This window comes from Callorhinus ursinus, unplaced genomic scaffold, assembly GCF_003265705.2.
Source record: "Callorhinus ursinus isolate GAN/ISIS: 27379988/994484 unplaced genomic scaffold, GSC_fseal_2.0 scaffold21, whole genome shotgun sequence".
In the NCBI taxonomy this organism is placed as follows: Eukaryota; Metazoa; Chordata; class Mammalia; order Carnivora; family Otariidae; genus Callorhinus; species Callorhinus ursinus.
The window spans coordinates 14,475,618-14,489,709 of NW_027397083.1; the positions used below are offsets into that span (position 1 = coordinate 14,475,618).

General features: G+C 50.7%; 1 protein-coding gene across 13 annotated transcripts in view; it reads right to left on the bottom strand.

Moving 5' to 3' along the window:
- CD44 (CD44 molecule (IN blood group)) overlaps positions 1–13,053 on the bottom strand; it is an 86,634-nt gene extending 73,581 nt beyond the window's left edge. For 5 of the 13 annotated variants that reach the window (XM_025878199.2, XM_073904768.1, XM_073904767.1 and 2 more), the window contains exon 1: positions 12,802–13,050. In XM_025878199.2, coding sequence (XP_025733984.1) covers positions 12,802–12,868 — 67 coding nt within the window. In that variant the 5' untranslated portion in view covers positions 12,869–13,050. Of the gene's footprint in view, positions 1–12,801 lie in introns of all 13 variants that reach the window. The other 8 variants (XM_073904769.1, XM_025878200.2, XM_073904771.1 and 5 more) reach the window with 7 other exon arrangements.
- Between the last annotated feature and the right edge of the window lie 1,039 nt (positions 13,054–14,092).

A 14,092-nucleotide genomic window follows, 5' to 3' on the forward strand; every position in this document is an offset into this window, starting at 1 on the left:
CCAGTAGCCCAAGGTCACACAATTAGGCTTTGACAGGGTGGGAATTAGAGCACAGTATCCTAATCTCACCTGGGGGCCATTTCTAGTAGACTCCTGGTGGAGCCTTTTGTTTATACCTTGGTTCTATCTTATCTTACCTGCCCAGGTAGAGAGCTGGCTTTTTCTCTTGGGCATGAGTAGTGGGAAACTTGAGCGTCCCAGGATGGGCTTACCAGCCTGAGCTCAGAATCCAGCCTACTTGACTTGGATGCTGCAAGCTGGACCCAGAGGGGCCAATCTGTGGAATGCTGGTGCTCTTTGCACTTGGGAGGCCCTGAAGAGCCCTGAGTGGCAGCTGAGAATGCAGAGGCTCCAGGGCTGATAAAAGTTGTAATTAACGTGCACATACAACCCTTTCATCTTCAAAGGCTTTACTCACATTAGCTAGCTATTCTCTCTGTCACCCCCATGGGTGAGGCATCATTTTTGTCTTCTCAGTTTGCAGATGGAGAAGCTGATGTGGAGAAGGGGCTTCCTGCCAAGGAGCCTGGCTCTGGTTCAAACAGAGGAGATTCCCAGCTCCCAGCATCTAACTTCACTTGGGGTGAATGGGAAAACAGTGCAAATGAATCCTAGGAGAAGGCTCAAGCCACCAAATTCCTCTGGGTAAGAGACTGAATTTATACGCTTCTGGAAGGAGGTGGAGTCTACAGAATGACTTGCTCACTAGATTTGAGTGGCTAACGTCCCAGTTACAGGCAGCTACCAGTAAGGAAAACCAGAAAAGCCTGCTGCCGTACTGTAGCGTTGACTCCTCCAGCCCGTGCCCGTGGCAGACATCACTAATGGATCACGGCACCCTCTGCAGCCGAGCCAAGGTTTGGCTTCTTAGCACAGCCCTCCAGACAGCCTCTAGCAATTGATGGGAAATGGTATGTAAGCTGAAATCTATTTGCTATTGGGGCTGCAGGGCTTGTTTGGGAGTCTCTTCAATTGCCACTCCCCAACCCAGCCAGAGCTGCCCGAGTTTTATCCCAAGCAGTGCAGGAGCAGGTTCCCGCAGGAACCCCACTTCTGAACTCCGTCTAGCAGCTCCGAAGAGGGTGTTGTGGGAACTTCTCAGGAGCAGAATTGGATCTTGCCGACAGTGCCACTGACACTTGATCACCTGGAATCTGCCTGACGTCATCCCTCACTGTTCCTCAGCGGGGCCTCCCAGTCACTTGAAACTTTCAGCTCAAGCTCTGCACTTCCGTGGGCTGACCTCTCCTCTCCCCCTCTCCATCCGTCTTCTCTCCCACACTCATCCACCTCATCCTCAAGTCCCACTCATTGCATGAAGCTCCCACAGTTGCCGCTCACAGAGCTGTCTGCCTTTCCTCACCTTCCGGCACTTGACGACACGTCATCTTGTAGGGTTCCTTCCCTGTTGGACTTTTCTCCCACCAAACCATAAGCTCTCTGAGGACAGAAACTAGATCTTCCACTTCCCTCACTTCTTTGCACCGTGCCAGTCACACTACACTTTTCAGTGAGCCGTATTAGTGAGTTCATCACCATGTTACAACTGGGGAAACAGGCAAACCGTAAGGGATAAATTTTGCCCACAGTCCTTCTGTGACTAAGTGGGAGAAATGGCAAACCCCTGCTGGCTGTACGCAGTTGTCACTTCTCCTAGAAGCGGTGTCTACGGGACGGGCTGGAGGCACAATGACCAAGTGATAATTGAGGGCATTGCGCACAACAAGAGAACAGAGCCCATCCGGTATTTTATTTCGGTTTCTGGTTGGCGGATCCCAAATGGATATGAAATGGGCACACCCAGGATGGATGTGATCTCAGTAAGGACTTTCAGGGACTGACAGAAGGTCAGAACCCTGACAAGGCATTTAGTCCCTGACCCACTTTGGCAAACTCCTAAGTAGTGCTATCTTTAGGACTTCCTTTTTTCCTTTTCTCTCTCTCTCTCTCTCTCTCTCTCTCCCTCCCGTCCTCCTTCTTTCCCTTTCCTGAGCAAAAAGAGCCTCTCTGGGTTTATGAAAAAGGAATAAATATTTTAGCAGGAATCTGGAATGTTCTCAGTAGAAGCAGCAACTTGCCATCTCAAAGGTCTGCCATGCCCAATGCCTTGGTGTGTATATATATATATATATATATATATATATATATATATATATATAATATATTTGTTTGTTTTGTTTGCCTTTTTTTTTTTAGGTTCTCATGGCCACCCTAGTTATTTTCCATAAGATACTACAGCTCACCCTCTATACACTGCTCTGGCTGAATAGTGTGGTTCATTTTGCACCAACATGCTACAGCATTTCCTTAAGGGAAGCTGAGAAATCCACATTACTCATGGAGCTTTGAGAGTAAAGGACATAATCTTTTCTCCTCTTCACAGGTTGGCTTTTCTGATCACTTGAAGGAATGTTTTTTTAAAGCATAGTTTATGGAAAAGGGTATTGCATTCAGATCCTGCAGGTAATCCCAGGACTGGCTTCCTGCAGTTTTAGCTGTGTGACTGAGACATGTTTCTAACTTCTCTGGCCCAAGCTTCTTCACCTGCCCATTTCCAAGTGGTTGAGAGGATTCAGTTGAATCCTCTGAACAAAGCACCTTGTTCCTAAGAATCATGCTTCCCCATTGGGGTTTAGAGTACAACTGGGTCAATAAATTTGTTTCTGGCATGGATTAATAATTCACTTCTGACATTTAATACAAACCAGGTATCGCTTTTTTTTTTTTTTTGGCACTGCATTATGGTCGTGTTATTCTTTCCATTAAATCTTATGAGGCTTAGGTGTTCGTGGCCCACAGAGTGGTGGATTTATAGAACGTGAGGCCTGGAAAGGATTTTACAGATCAACTAGAATCCAACCCTCTCATTTTATACATGGAAAATTGGAGGTAAATAAGGGTGAAATGTTTGTTCAGCAAAGTAAAATAGAATAATATAATAGTCATTTCTATTCTTGAGTCACCTCTAAGTGCTAGACACTTAGCATGAGACACCACATGCTAAACATTGTTCTAGACATTTAATGTGTGCACACTGTCTGAGCTTACACCACTCTGAAGCAGCAGAGAAGGGAATCAACCTCAGGTCTGGCTCTTTCCACAGACCTTACTCCTTCTACACAGCCCTCCTCCAAAGCCAAACCTCCTCATGACCAGTGCACCATGCGAAATCTCTGATTCCTCACAAGTGATCTTTGGAATGGAAGGTTTTTAAACCATTGAAAGAAACAACTTCCTCTTTTTTTCTTTTAACAGAGTGACCCAAAGCCAATGTCTTTTCTCTAAGTGTCATTGAGAATATGATTTTGAGGCTTGGGGTTTTTTATATAGGAGACCAGATTTGGAAGGCAGTGCTGGGGCATAGAGGCAGACTGACTTAGAGGAAATCAAGATCCCTGTTCTACTGGACAAAACCTAATGAGCTCTGAACCTCCCCCACCTTGCCTGACATGTCAAACTTCAAGAAAGATATACTCACATTAGGGAGAATGCAGAGAAAAGCAGTTTCAAGGAGGTTTGAGGATCACTAAAAGAGACACTAGAAAAAATAAAATTAAAAGGTTTCTATAGACTAAAAAGAAAAAAAAAGGATGAAAAAGAATTAGCCAGAATCTATAAAAATCACAAAAGGCAAATGATAAAGATTGCTTTGCCAAATCTGGAAATTTCATCCATTCAGTCAGTCATCCAATATTTATTGAGCATCTACTATAATTGGGGAACTGACAACTGGGGGCTGCCGCAATACAAAAATATATTATGTACATAAAGCATGAGCTTTTTCCTAAGGAGCTCCGCTGCCCACCAGCGAAAGAGAACAGATGGCCATACACAGCCCAGAGGCATCCCTTAAATTTCATTCTTTTAGATGGAGATATGCTCGTGGGGGTTTTATGAATTATCAGTGAGAAACAAGACAATAGAGGCGAGTAAAAGTCACTCTGGTGAGCCCAGAGGGATGTACCTGCCCTCTAAGGCTGACATTGGGAAGACAACTTGTCTGGCCACAAAAAGATCCACAGGCAAGATGAACTTCAGGGCAAGAGATTTCTATGGCAGCATCACTTCCCTCTCCAATGTTTGGTCTACCTCTGTGTGACCAGCACTCTTGTCGGTACCTGAACCCTTGTCTTCCCTTTGCAGGAAAATGTGACCGTGCAACCAACTGGTGGCTCTGGGGCTAGCTCAGTGACATCATCCGGTCTCCTGCAGGCTGTAAGACAGTGTGCAGCTAGCTCCTAGCTCTGCTAGACTCTGCTTCCTGAGCCAGATACACTCAGCCATGCCATCATTTGTGACAGGCAGATAGGAGATCCTCATTTAGTACTTTTGGGGTGTGTGAAGACTGGGGCCAGGGGCCTGTGCAGAAACCGCCTTCTAGACCCGAGGCAGGAGACCAGGTGTCGGTTGCATGGCATTGTTAATTTCTCCTTGGCATCTCAACTTGCATAATGACGAACACCTGCTAGGCTTTACTGTCATCACCCTAATACCTCGGCAGGTTCTCTTTGGGAGAAGAAGTAGTAAAAGATGCTGCCTAGATCTGTGACTGGTGTGTGGGTCCTAGAAGGCCCTGCAGACCTGCTCAAGTGAAATTCAAATGGGTAAGGAATCTGTGATGAGTCTCCGAGCCCAGGCCAAACGCACACAGACGAGGCAGACGTCCCCAGGGGGCTCTGCCTCCATCCTTCCCGGGTGGCTTGTTTCTCAGGCAAAGCACCCAGAGGAAAACCTGCCCATCTCCCCCACCGCCCCATGCACGAGTCATCTGCTGGGCCACATAGAAGCCAGGCCAGCTTTAGGTTTAAGCTGGGGCTGGGAAGAAGGGCCCACTTCTAGTATCTGCTCAGTTCCTTATGCCAGGGTGAGTGTAGCCTGATACCTGACAGTCTCCTCTTTCAGCCCCCTCCCTCCCTCATCAATCCTAGCTGGTAGAGAGAAGGCCCTGGGGCCAAGGATCCTTGCCCTGAGGGCAAGCATGTTCCTGCTATTTGACTAACCCCTTTCCCAGCTTTGCCCATTCACGAGCCAAAGTCCTAGATGGTGGAGAAACCCCCATCAGCAACTTCCACCTCTTGTACCAAGGGACAAGTAATGAAGTGATAATGCACAAACAACTCGATCCACCAACCTTTTCAATCCTACCCCCTTCCCCAACTTCCCATCCCATAGAAGAGAACAAAACTGCTATCCAGGAATTGGAATGAACAAGCTGCTCAGAGTATGAATGGGGAGAAGTTTCCATGACAACTTCTTTCTCCTTCATTTCTGCAATTCCATCCCCTTCCTCTGGCATCATGTGGAGAAAGGCAGGGCAAGACGAGCTCTGTGGACCTTGTGACTCAACCCACACCTGATTTCCAAATGGAGTTTCTGAAAACAACCAGAGGACCACCAGCCATCACCACTCGGGTTTCTGGCGGGGGGGGGGGGGGGGGGGGGCGCTGTGACATCTTCACATACTAAGAGAAGCCCAGTAATGCAGTGACTAAGAGCTTGGACCCAGTAGCTGAACCACCTCCGTTGGAATGTCAGCTCCATCACTTACCAGCTCTGTGGCCTTGGACAAGTTACTCAAATTCTCTATGGCTCAGTGTTCTCATATGTAAAACAGGGATAATAAATGCACTACTTCAGAAGGTTGGTGTATGGATTAAACAAGTTAGTATCTAGGAAACAGAGGGGTTAGTGCCCCCTAAGTATTTACTGTCGTTACTAATTGTGCCGATCGTAATCTCAAAAATATACAACTAACTGCAAAGAAACAAGTGCAAAGGGTACAAGAGCTCTCTAACTGTCAAGAAAGGTTGTGGGGAAGGGAGATGAACTGACAGGCACCTCCAGAGGAGACTCGCCGTGACACCAGAGCAAATGTGAATCATCTCTCCCTGCTGGAGTTTTGCAATTAACCTTGACTCTCAAAAGCTAAAGACTCGAAGGTTTCTGGGGCCTGAATTTTGCAAATCACCTCCTCGGTGACTCAGCCCTCCCCACCCCACCCCCAGGACCTGTCTGCCCACACTTGTACTCAGGAGGGCCACCTGCCTTGGGTGGACACACCCAGGCGGCCAGAGCACACCATGCTCAGGAAGATCTGGCTTCGGGATGGTCTTTTCCCCCACAACACCCGTCCCTTCATTCTCCGTTTGACTCCCTGTGTCCGAATATCACTGGACAGACGATCCCTGGGGCAGGGAGGCAGGACCTGCCCCAGTTGTGGGCAACTCCAGGCCTGGCAAGCTTCTACAGAGAGGAGACATGGTTTGCTGTTGCCAGTGTGGCTCCCCAGCAGACAGCAGACTCCCTGCAGCCTTGCCCCTTCCTGAGCAGCAGGAGACCCACAGAGAAGGTGAGAATCTTCTGTGAAGCTCCTCTGCTTCTCTCCCAGCTGCTACCACCTTCCAGAAGCAGGCATGGTGGGGGAGGGGGGGTGATCAGAGGGGTGTTCAAGGAGTCCAACCTCAGGTCAGCATCTCCAAAATAACCAGACCTCCAAGTGGGCCGTTGCTGGGGAGGGTTTTATTTTGAGGCTTAAATTTGGGGGTTGGTGTCATCATCCTGCCTGGCTCCCACTCCCTTCTTGGTCCCAGAAGCTGGTAACCCTGTCCTGAGACAGACGTCCCCAGCCACAGCAAGCAGCCACCAAAACCACAAATAGATGGGTGATCTCCCTGTTTGGGCAGACCGAACATGAGCCCTGTGGTGGGCAGCTGACCAGCCCAGCATCCTTCTCACCCCTGCCCTGAGCAAAACAGCCACCACCACTGTTACTATATATACACAGAGACCTATTTGCTGTCTTACATATGTGGTCCAGCATGCCTCCATATATAGGATCAGGTTATTTCTGTATTCTGGATATTCACTTGAGTTCAACAGTTACTGGCAACTAGGGCCAACCCTTGGATCTGGGACCACACACGCACGAAATGAATGTGACATAATCCCTGATGTCAGGGGGCTCCCACAGTGCTAGAAGACAGATAAGAGAAAGCGTGTCGGGTTTTGGGTTCTCCCCCTTTGAGAAGCAAGAAAGTCATTAGCACCCCTTGGGCCCCAAAGTGAAAGAGGCCTCCCTGCATGATTTTACTGCGAAGCTTCAAGGCTAATTAATTTTAGCCCTGTGAGGCTAGGGGGCCTCTACTCGCCTGATGGGGCCCTATGAGAAGCAGATACCACATTGTCAGAGGTGAGCTTACTAGAGTGGCTGCCATCCTATGACCTCAGATTCTCAACATGAGGTGACTTTACCCACCACCACCACCACCAATTTGGCAATATCTGGAGGCATTTGGGGTTGTCACAACTTGAGGGGGGCAGTGCACAACCCGAATCTAGTATGTGGAAGCCAGAGGTACACGGCCAGCCGGTACCCAGGAAACCATATAGCACACCGCGTGCTAGCTACTCAGGGGCGAGGGCTGTGGCCTTCTGACAGTGAGCCCCCCAGTGCCTAGCTAGCTGGCGCAGCGAGTGGGCACTGCGAAAATGTTTGTTGACTCTCTGGGCTGGTTAACTAACGTATTCGAGAGTGGGTAGATAAATAGCAGGGTAAAGAAAGAGACGCACTCTGTTTTCATTCCCGCTTCTTCATAGATTCAAATCCTATCTTGTTCCTACTGCCACCTCCTCTCCCTTGATTCCTCCAGCCTTCCTTGCAGTGTGTCAGCTCAACAATGCCTGACAAGTCAGGTGCACTGTGTTCTACACATAGTACCACAAGGTTTTTGGCCAGAGGTGCCAATCTCACCCATGCAATTCCCCTGTAGTACCCAGCACAGTGTGGGACCCACAGAAGATACGTGATACATGCTTAAGGATTGACCAGCAATTAGGGGTAGATGCATGGGCTCAGACACATAAAGACTTACAAGCACACCCACAATGTGTGTATGCCTACATCCAGCCAGCAAGAATCAAATATGTAGCTTGTCTTGGTACTTCACATAGTGGGGTGATCAGGAAGTGGGGAGCAGAGGAATATGAAATATTTCTCCCCAGTATTTCTCCATGTTTTCTGAACCAAACGTCAGTTTAATCAGACCCTAGACTGATGAAGGCGCGTGATGTGATGTGATGAATCACATAAATGTGAATTCATTTATGCAAAACGTCTTGCAAAGTTTTTGACTCCTAATCACACGAAGCCATACATTCATTGGTAGAAAAATATAAAGACCCTTAGTTAAAATATATACTATGCGTCAATGGGTAGAGTGTTTGCACATTGGAAATCCCGACTCTCCTGGGAAATTTGGCATGCACAATCACTTTATCCATGCCAAGCCAGATTCCACAACCACAAACTAGAAAACACCCTTTCCTAACTCTGTCAGATTGGTCTGGCTTCCCAAACCCTTGATGGCCAGCTTTGAGGGGAGGACGCAATTTAAGAAAAACTTCAACTTACCGAGGGAGTGAAAAGTGGGGTTCGAATTTAAGGTAGGAGGCACTAGCCTACCCTGATCATTCTAAAGAACACTGGTGTGCTTCCTATTGAATAGCAGAGACACAAAGGAAATTGAGTCATCAGCTTCTTGCTGTGCAATCCCCCAGAATTTCTTTCTGAAGCAGAAAAGATCCCCTTTGAGAACCATGCTTTGTCTGACAGCATCTGCCATGCTTCCGCTCGCTCTGCACAAGAGTCACTTCCTTTTCAGGCTCTGGGTTGAGCTGGCTGAACTGAGGTGCTGGGGCGACTGCAGCCTCTGTCTCAGCCCTAGCTGAGCCCCACCCCCAGCCCAGAGTGGTCCGAGCCCCAGCCCAACACAGCCCAGCCACAGCCCCGGGACAGCCCTGGCAGAGCCCAGCCCCAGCCCCTTAGCCAGGACCCCCTGCTGGGGAAGCCCAGCTTACCTCCCACCACCTCCACTGTGTCAGGGAACCCCAGCTTAGAACCATCAACCTGGACGCCGTAGACTGATCTGAAATCTCACTTGGGTGGCTGGCTGCCTATCACCTCGAGCTCCATACTGGGTTTCCGTTCAAGATCCTTGACTCTTGGAGAAAGTCAAGGATCATGTCAGCCCACCACTTGGGTCCTCAAGACTTTCCCTCGCTGGGCCACGTACAACCTGCCAAACACCAGGGGCCTCCACGGAGCATGTGATGAGGGTCCTGCTGGGTTAATGCATCTAAAATGCTTGCAGGTAGGGTGAGGAACTCTGCAGGGGCTCTTCCTTAATTTTCAGGCAGAGGGCATTGCCCTAACTTGTCTCTTAGATGAGGAGCAGCCTCTCCCTTTTTTCCCAAGCCTGCAAATGAGAGCATGTCTAGAAGGGCAGCTGAACTCTGATAAGGCGATTGACTTATTTTAGTAACAAATAACTAGGTTGGCATCTCTTGACAGCTGTGGCCAAGCCTGGGGAGACACAGTCCAGGGGAGGGCAGGGGAGGGCAGCCAAGAGTCCACAGCCTGCCAGGTGGGGGAGCGAGAAGTCATTCACACCAGGCTTCACGTTAGCTGGTCACATGGGACAGGGAAGGAATCACATACACACACAACTTCCCAAGTAATGAATCAAAGGAGCATAAGCATTGGAGTCTAACACTCCAACGTTAGACAACGGGAAACCCCAACTCCACCATTTACTAGCTGTGTGTCCTTGTCATGCCGCCTCCCTGAGCCTCCATTTCTTCATCTAGAAAATGGGGTTAAGAAAGTGCTAACCATATACAGGACTGTCATGAGGCTTATATAGAATAACCTATTCAACCCGCCTGGCTGAATGCCTAGCACAGAGCTGGTGCTCCATAAATGGCATTTCCTGGGACTTACCACTCTTCCTTGCTGTAGCAGTGTGAGGCTTCGAGAAGCAACTTTGCTTTGTGGTAAGAAGTATATATCATTATTCTTTTATTAAACTCAAACTGGATATATTGTAGGGTAAAATAAAAAATGTAGTGAATGTTTAATGTAGCATTTAAGGTGTGAAACTAGTGTTTTGCCCACTGCAGGGGTGGGGGAGGGAGAGGGCGCTCATTACCGTCCCGGATGATAGGGGTGTTTCAGAGACCCGTGGATGGAAAATGTCTGGCCCTCAGTCTGTCTGCAAGAGGGAAAGTCACCCCTCGCTCTTTTTCAGGATCTGTTTCCTCCATGGGAAAAAGGAGGGTTTCTAAATGGTCCTTGGAGTCGCCATTGCTGAGTCTACGGCAGTGAGTCAAGAAATATTTCTTGAATGAGTAGAAGGGGATCTGTCATAAGTTAAGAATTTCATGCTGCCTATGGTGCTCCTGCGTGGGGCAATTTGGAAGAAAATGGAACCTTTTCCTACTGGCTGCCAGCCTCAGGCACACCTACTTGGCCCTGCGCCTTGGCAGGAAATAAGATGCCCAATGTCTATCTGGGGAACAACTGAATTAATTGATGTTAACCCCAGCAGTGATGGATTTCTTGCTTCTCCACCTGGGAAGACAAAGCCCAAGACCTAACTCCCAGTTAGAGGGGTCTCTCATGCTCACAGGGAGCAGAAGCGCCCCCAGCCACCCCCAAGCTCCGGCGCTCTCAGATGCACCCCTCTTTCTCAACACCAGGGGCGCAATTCCCAAGCAGTGAGGAGAAGAGGAGGGGAGATGTGGGAGGGCTCATCCCCTTGCCCTCCCCCCAGGGTACCCAAGGCCACTTTCTTCCCCCTGCACATGACACCAAATTCAAAGTGTCTGTTCTCCAACTTAATTTCTGGGTCCAATGTTGGTCATTTCTTGATTTTTTGCTTTCTGAATGGAGGATGGAGCCCTTCTTCCTCCCCAAATTTTGCTCCTTTCCAAAGTTTCCTTGTCTTTTGGAGGCCTCCCTCCTTACTAACCCCCCACACTGGGGGACTAGGGCAAAGGTACTGCCCACACCCCACCCCAGCTCCTCTTCCTCCTTCCCCTCTCTGCCTGCCCAGCGGAGCTACTAAGTCTCGTCTCCCTTCCAAGTCTCAGTTCCCTCCAAACAATGTTACAAGCACATAAAAGCCAAGCCCCTGGCACTTTTTCATGCTTCCTCCAAATGATGCTGCCCGAAAAGACCATGAAAACGTGGGGCAGGAGTGAGCCTTCCGGTCTCTGGGAGAACCTCAAGGGTCAGGACAGCGTCAAATATTTGGGGATGGGGCCCTTCAGAAGAATCAGGGAAACCGGTTGCAAGGAGTCAGAAATCAGGATCCTCAGAAACAAAACAGAAGACATCACTGGAAGGTAATACACAAAGAAACTTCCCTGGAGCTCCCGAGAAGGCCGGGCCCAGGGTTCTCCCTGCACTCCAGATTTTCTCTTCTCTGGCATCCCGAGCGTTTTTGCCTTTCAAGGGCTTGTTGGAGCTCAGTTCGCCTTGGAAGCCACCTCAACCCTCCGTCCCCAAACTCTTTCCAAGTATGTCTGGGCCATACGTACGGTCTAACATATTCCCACTAAGCATAGGCTCATGGACCTGAGTTCACATGTGCACCAATCCTTCTGGCTGTGTGAAAACTGACAAGTTACTTAACTTCTCTGAGCCTCGGTTTGTTTCCCTCCTGTAAAACAAGGCTAGTAACAGGACACTTCTCACTGGTTCACTGTGAGCGTAAAATAAGGTTAACGCTTGTAAAGATTCAGCACAGCGCCTGGCACCGTGAAAGTGTGCAGCAAACGGGGGCTGGTGTTGGCATTTCTTCTATTAGTATTATTATCATCATTTTTATTTCTGTTTCCCGAATCTAAATCTTCGATCCTCACTTGGCCCCAGCCTAAAGTACCCAGGTAAGACTGTGTCTTTTCTTTCTTGGTACCCCCAGAGTGGGGTTTAATAAATACTTGCTGAGGAGAATTAACCATAGGCTGAGCTGTCTTAATGACCCAGCTGGCACTTCTTAAAAGAAAAACTAATTTTGCTAGCAATAAGCAAATCAGCCATGTAATTATCTGTACATATATAGACAAAGGGAAGGAACACTTGGAGTTTAGTCTCACCAGAATACCTCACACGCGGCCACCCACTCCAAAGCCACTGAAGATACAGACCCTGTTTGGTTGGGGTACTGTTAGCCCCAGCTCCAGGGTCCCTAACACCACCCCGATGTCCAGGCTCTGTTCCTTGCTCTGAGGCTGCCAGGCAGGGAATGTGAGCCACATTACTGTCTGGATTTCCCCTAACTGATTGGCAGAAGCAGGAGGTTTGCAAGGACTGAGTAGCTGGCTCAGTCACTGCCTTTCCTCCTCACACTCCCTGCCCCAGGCTGGCACCTCGTGGAAACCCAGAACCTCACAGAGCTGGTTCAAGTTCCCACAAGCAGCGACTGGAGCCAACTGTAAGAGCTTTGGAACCCAGGCGCAGTGGGGAGCTGCAGGGCGCCCGCACCCCTTTCTGGAAAGCTCATTGCCACCAGCCGTCCCCCCACCATCTCTCCGGCCACCTGGCGAGCAGCCCCTGCCCCGCCTAGCTCGGCCCTGCCCAGCCACAGCCCAGCCAGGCTCCCAGCGCCCTTGGGCGCACGAGCCTGTTCGTCCAGACACCGGTTGCGCACACCCAGGAGTACAGTTACTTTCTGCCTTGTGCTCCAGCCCCAGCGACCTCACCCAAAACGGCGCGCCGGCAGCCTGCCCAACCAACTTTTCCTCGGCTCTTTCTCTTTTCCTTTCAACAAAACCGTGCTTCCCACCAGCACACTCTCCAAGGGCTTAGCGCAAAACCTAACCCCGCTGTCCTGAACCAAATCCACGCGGCTCGCCTCCGGTCCCCGGTCCCCGGTCCCCGGGGCCAATTCAGCCAGGTGGCTGCTGGGTCCCTCCGGGGCGCCCCGGCCACTCCCTCCCGCTGTCCCCCGCGGCACTCACCGATCTGCGCCAGGCTCAGCTGCAGGAGGCACAGTCCCCAGGCTAAGCGCCCCCAAAACTTGTCCATGGTGCGAGCAAACCGAGAGAGCGAGCGCGGGGCGCCGGAGGGTCCGGTGCGCTGGGCGGGGGCCGGCGGAACACGGGGCGAGCGGGCCGGACCGAACCTATCAGGGGCTGGGGTCCGGCTGGGCAATGAGGGCGCCTGGGAAGTTGGGTGCTGTTTTTATTCAAGGGCTGAAAGAGTGACCTAAGAGGGAGGAGGGAGCGAGCGCAGGACACACCCAAGCGAGGGGGCTGTGACTAAGCAGCCGGCAGAGGTTTAAAGACGTAGCAGCTCTCCCCCGCGCTGGCCCTTCCGCCCCCGCCCGGAGCTCGGCCGAGACCGTAAATCCGGGCGGCCTGGGCGGGCGCCGGGAGGGCCGGGGTGCCCGTGCGCCCCGGGACGCACCGGTGTCTGCTCCCGGCCCGCTGGGAGGGAGGCCTCAGGACCCACAAGGGGGATGAGTGGGTCCCGAAACCTAGCCGCCTCAGGTTCAGCCTCCGACCCCTCCTCTCTGCTGAGTTTCTCTGTGAATCGGGCTGGGGAGTGATGTCTCTGGGTTTCAGAGGCGGTTGGATATTCTGGGAGAGGAGATGGCCTCCTGGCGAGGAGGTCCTGCATGGATAGGGGTGCTCCCGTGCTCACGGTGGGCAGGAGGCGTCAGGAGTTTGTGGTTCCTCCCAAGGGGGAGAGGACAAGCTCCTTCTTCGCCTGAAAGAGAAGAGAAGTTCTCCTGGTTCTGGTGAAGTTTTGCTTTTTATCAGGGCTGCTCAGAGAAAGCTAAGGATGACCAGCCTTGGGGCTGCTAGTTCCCTCCTCCAACCCATGTGTCATCTTCCAGTCCCAGGCTGGCACGTGGGTCCATCCACCCGTTCATCCAGTCACCCATACTCATTCATCTTCCCAAACATCCTTCCACCTTCCTATTCACCTGTCTACCCATCCTCCCTTCCACCCACTTATCCAGCCACACATCCTTTCTTCCTCCCTTCCACCCATCCATCCAACCAGCCATCCAGTCACCCTCCCACACGACTGCTCCTCCACCTTCCCATACGTCCTTTCCCACATGTCTTCACAGACCTACATCCAGCCATCTATGTACTGTCCTCTTCTCCAGCCAGCCAGCCACATCGGTTCATCAGCGGATCTATCCACCGTCTGTCCACCCATCATCCACATATCCATTCACCATTTTCCCCATCCTCACATCCACCACACATCCACCCATCCTCTCTTGCTCCTGTTTAG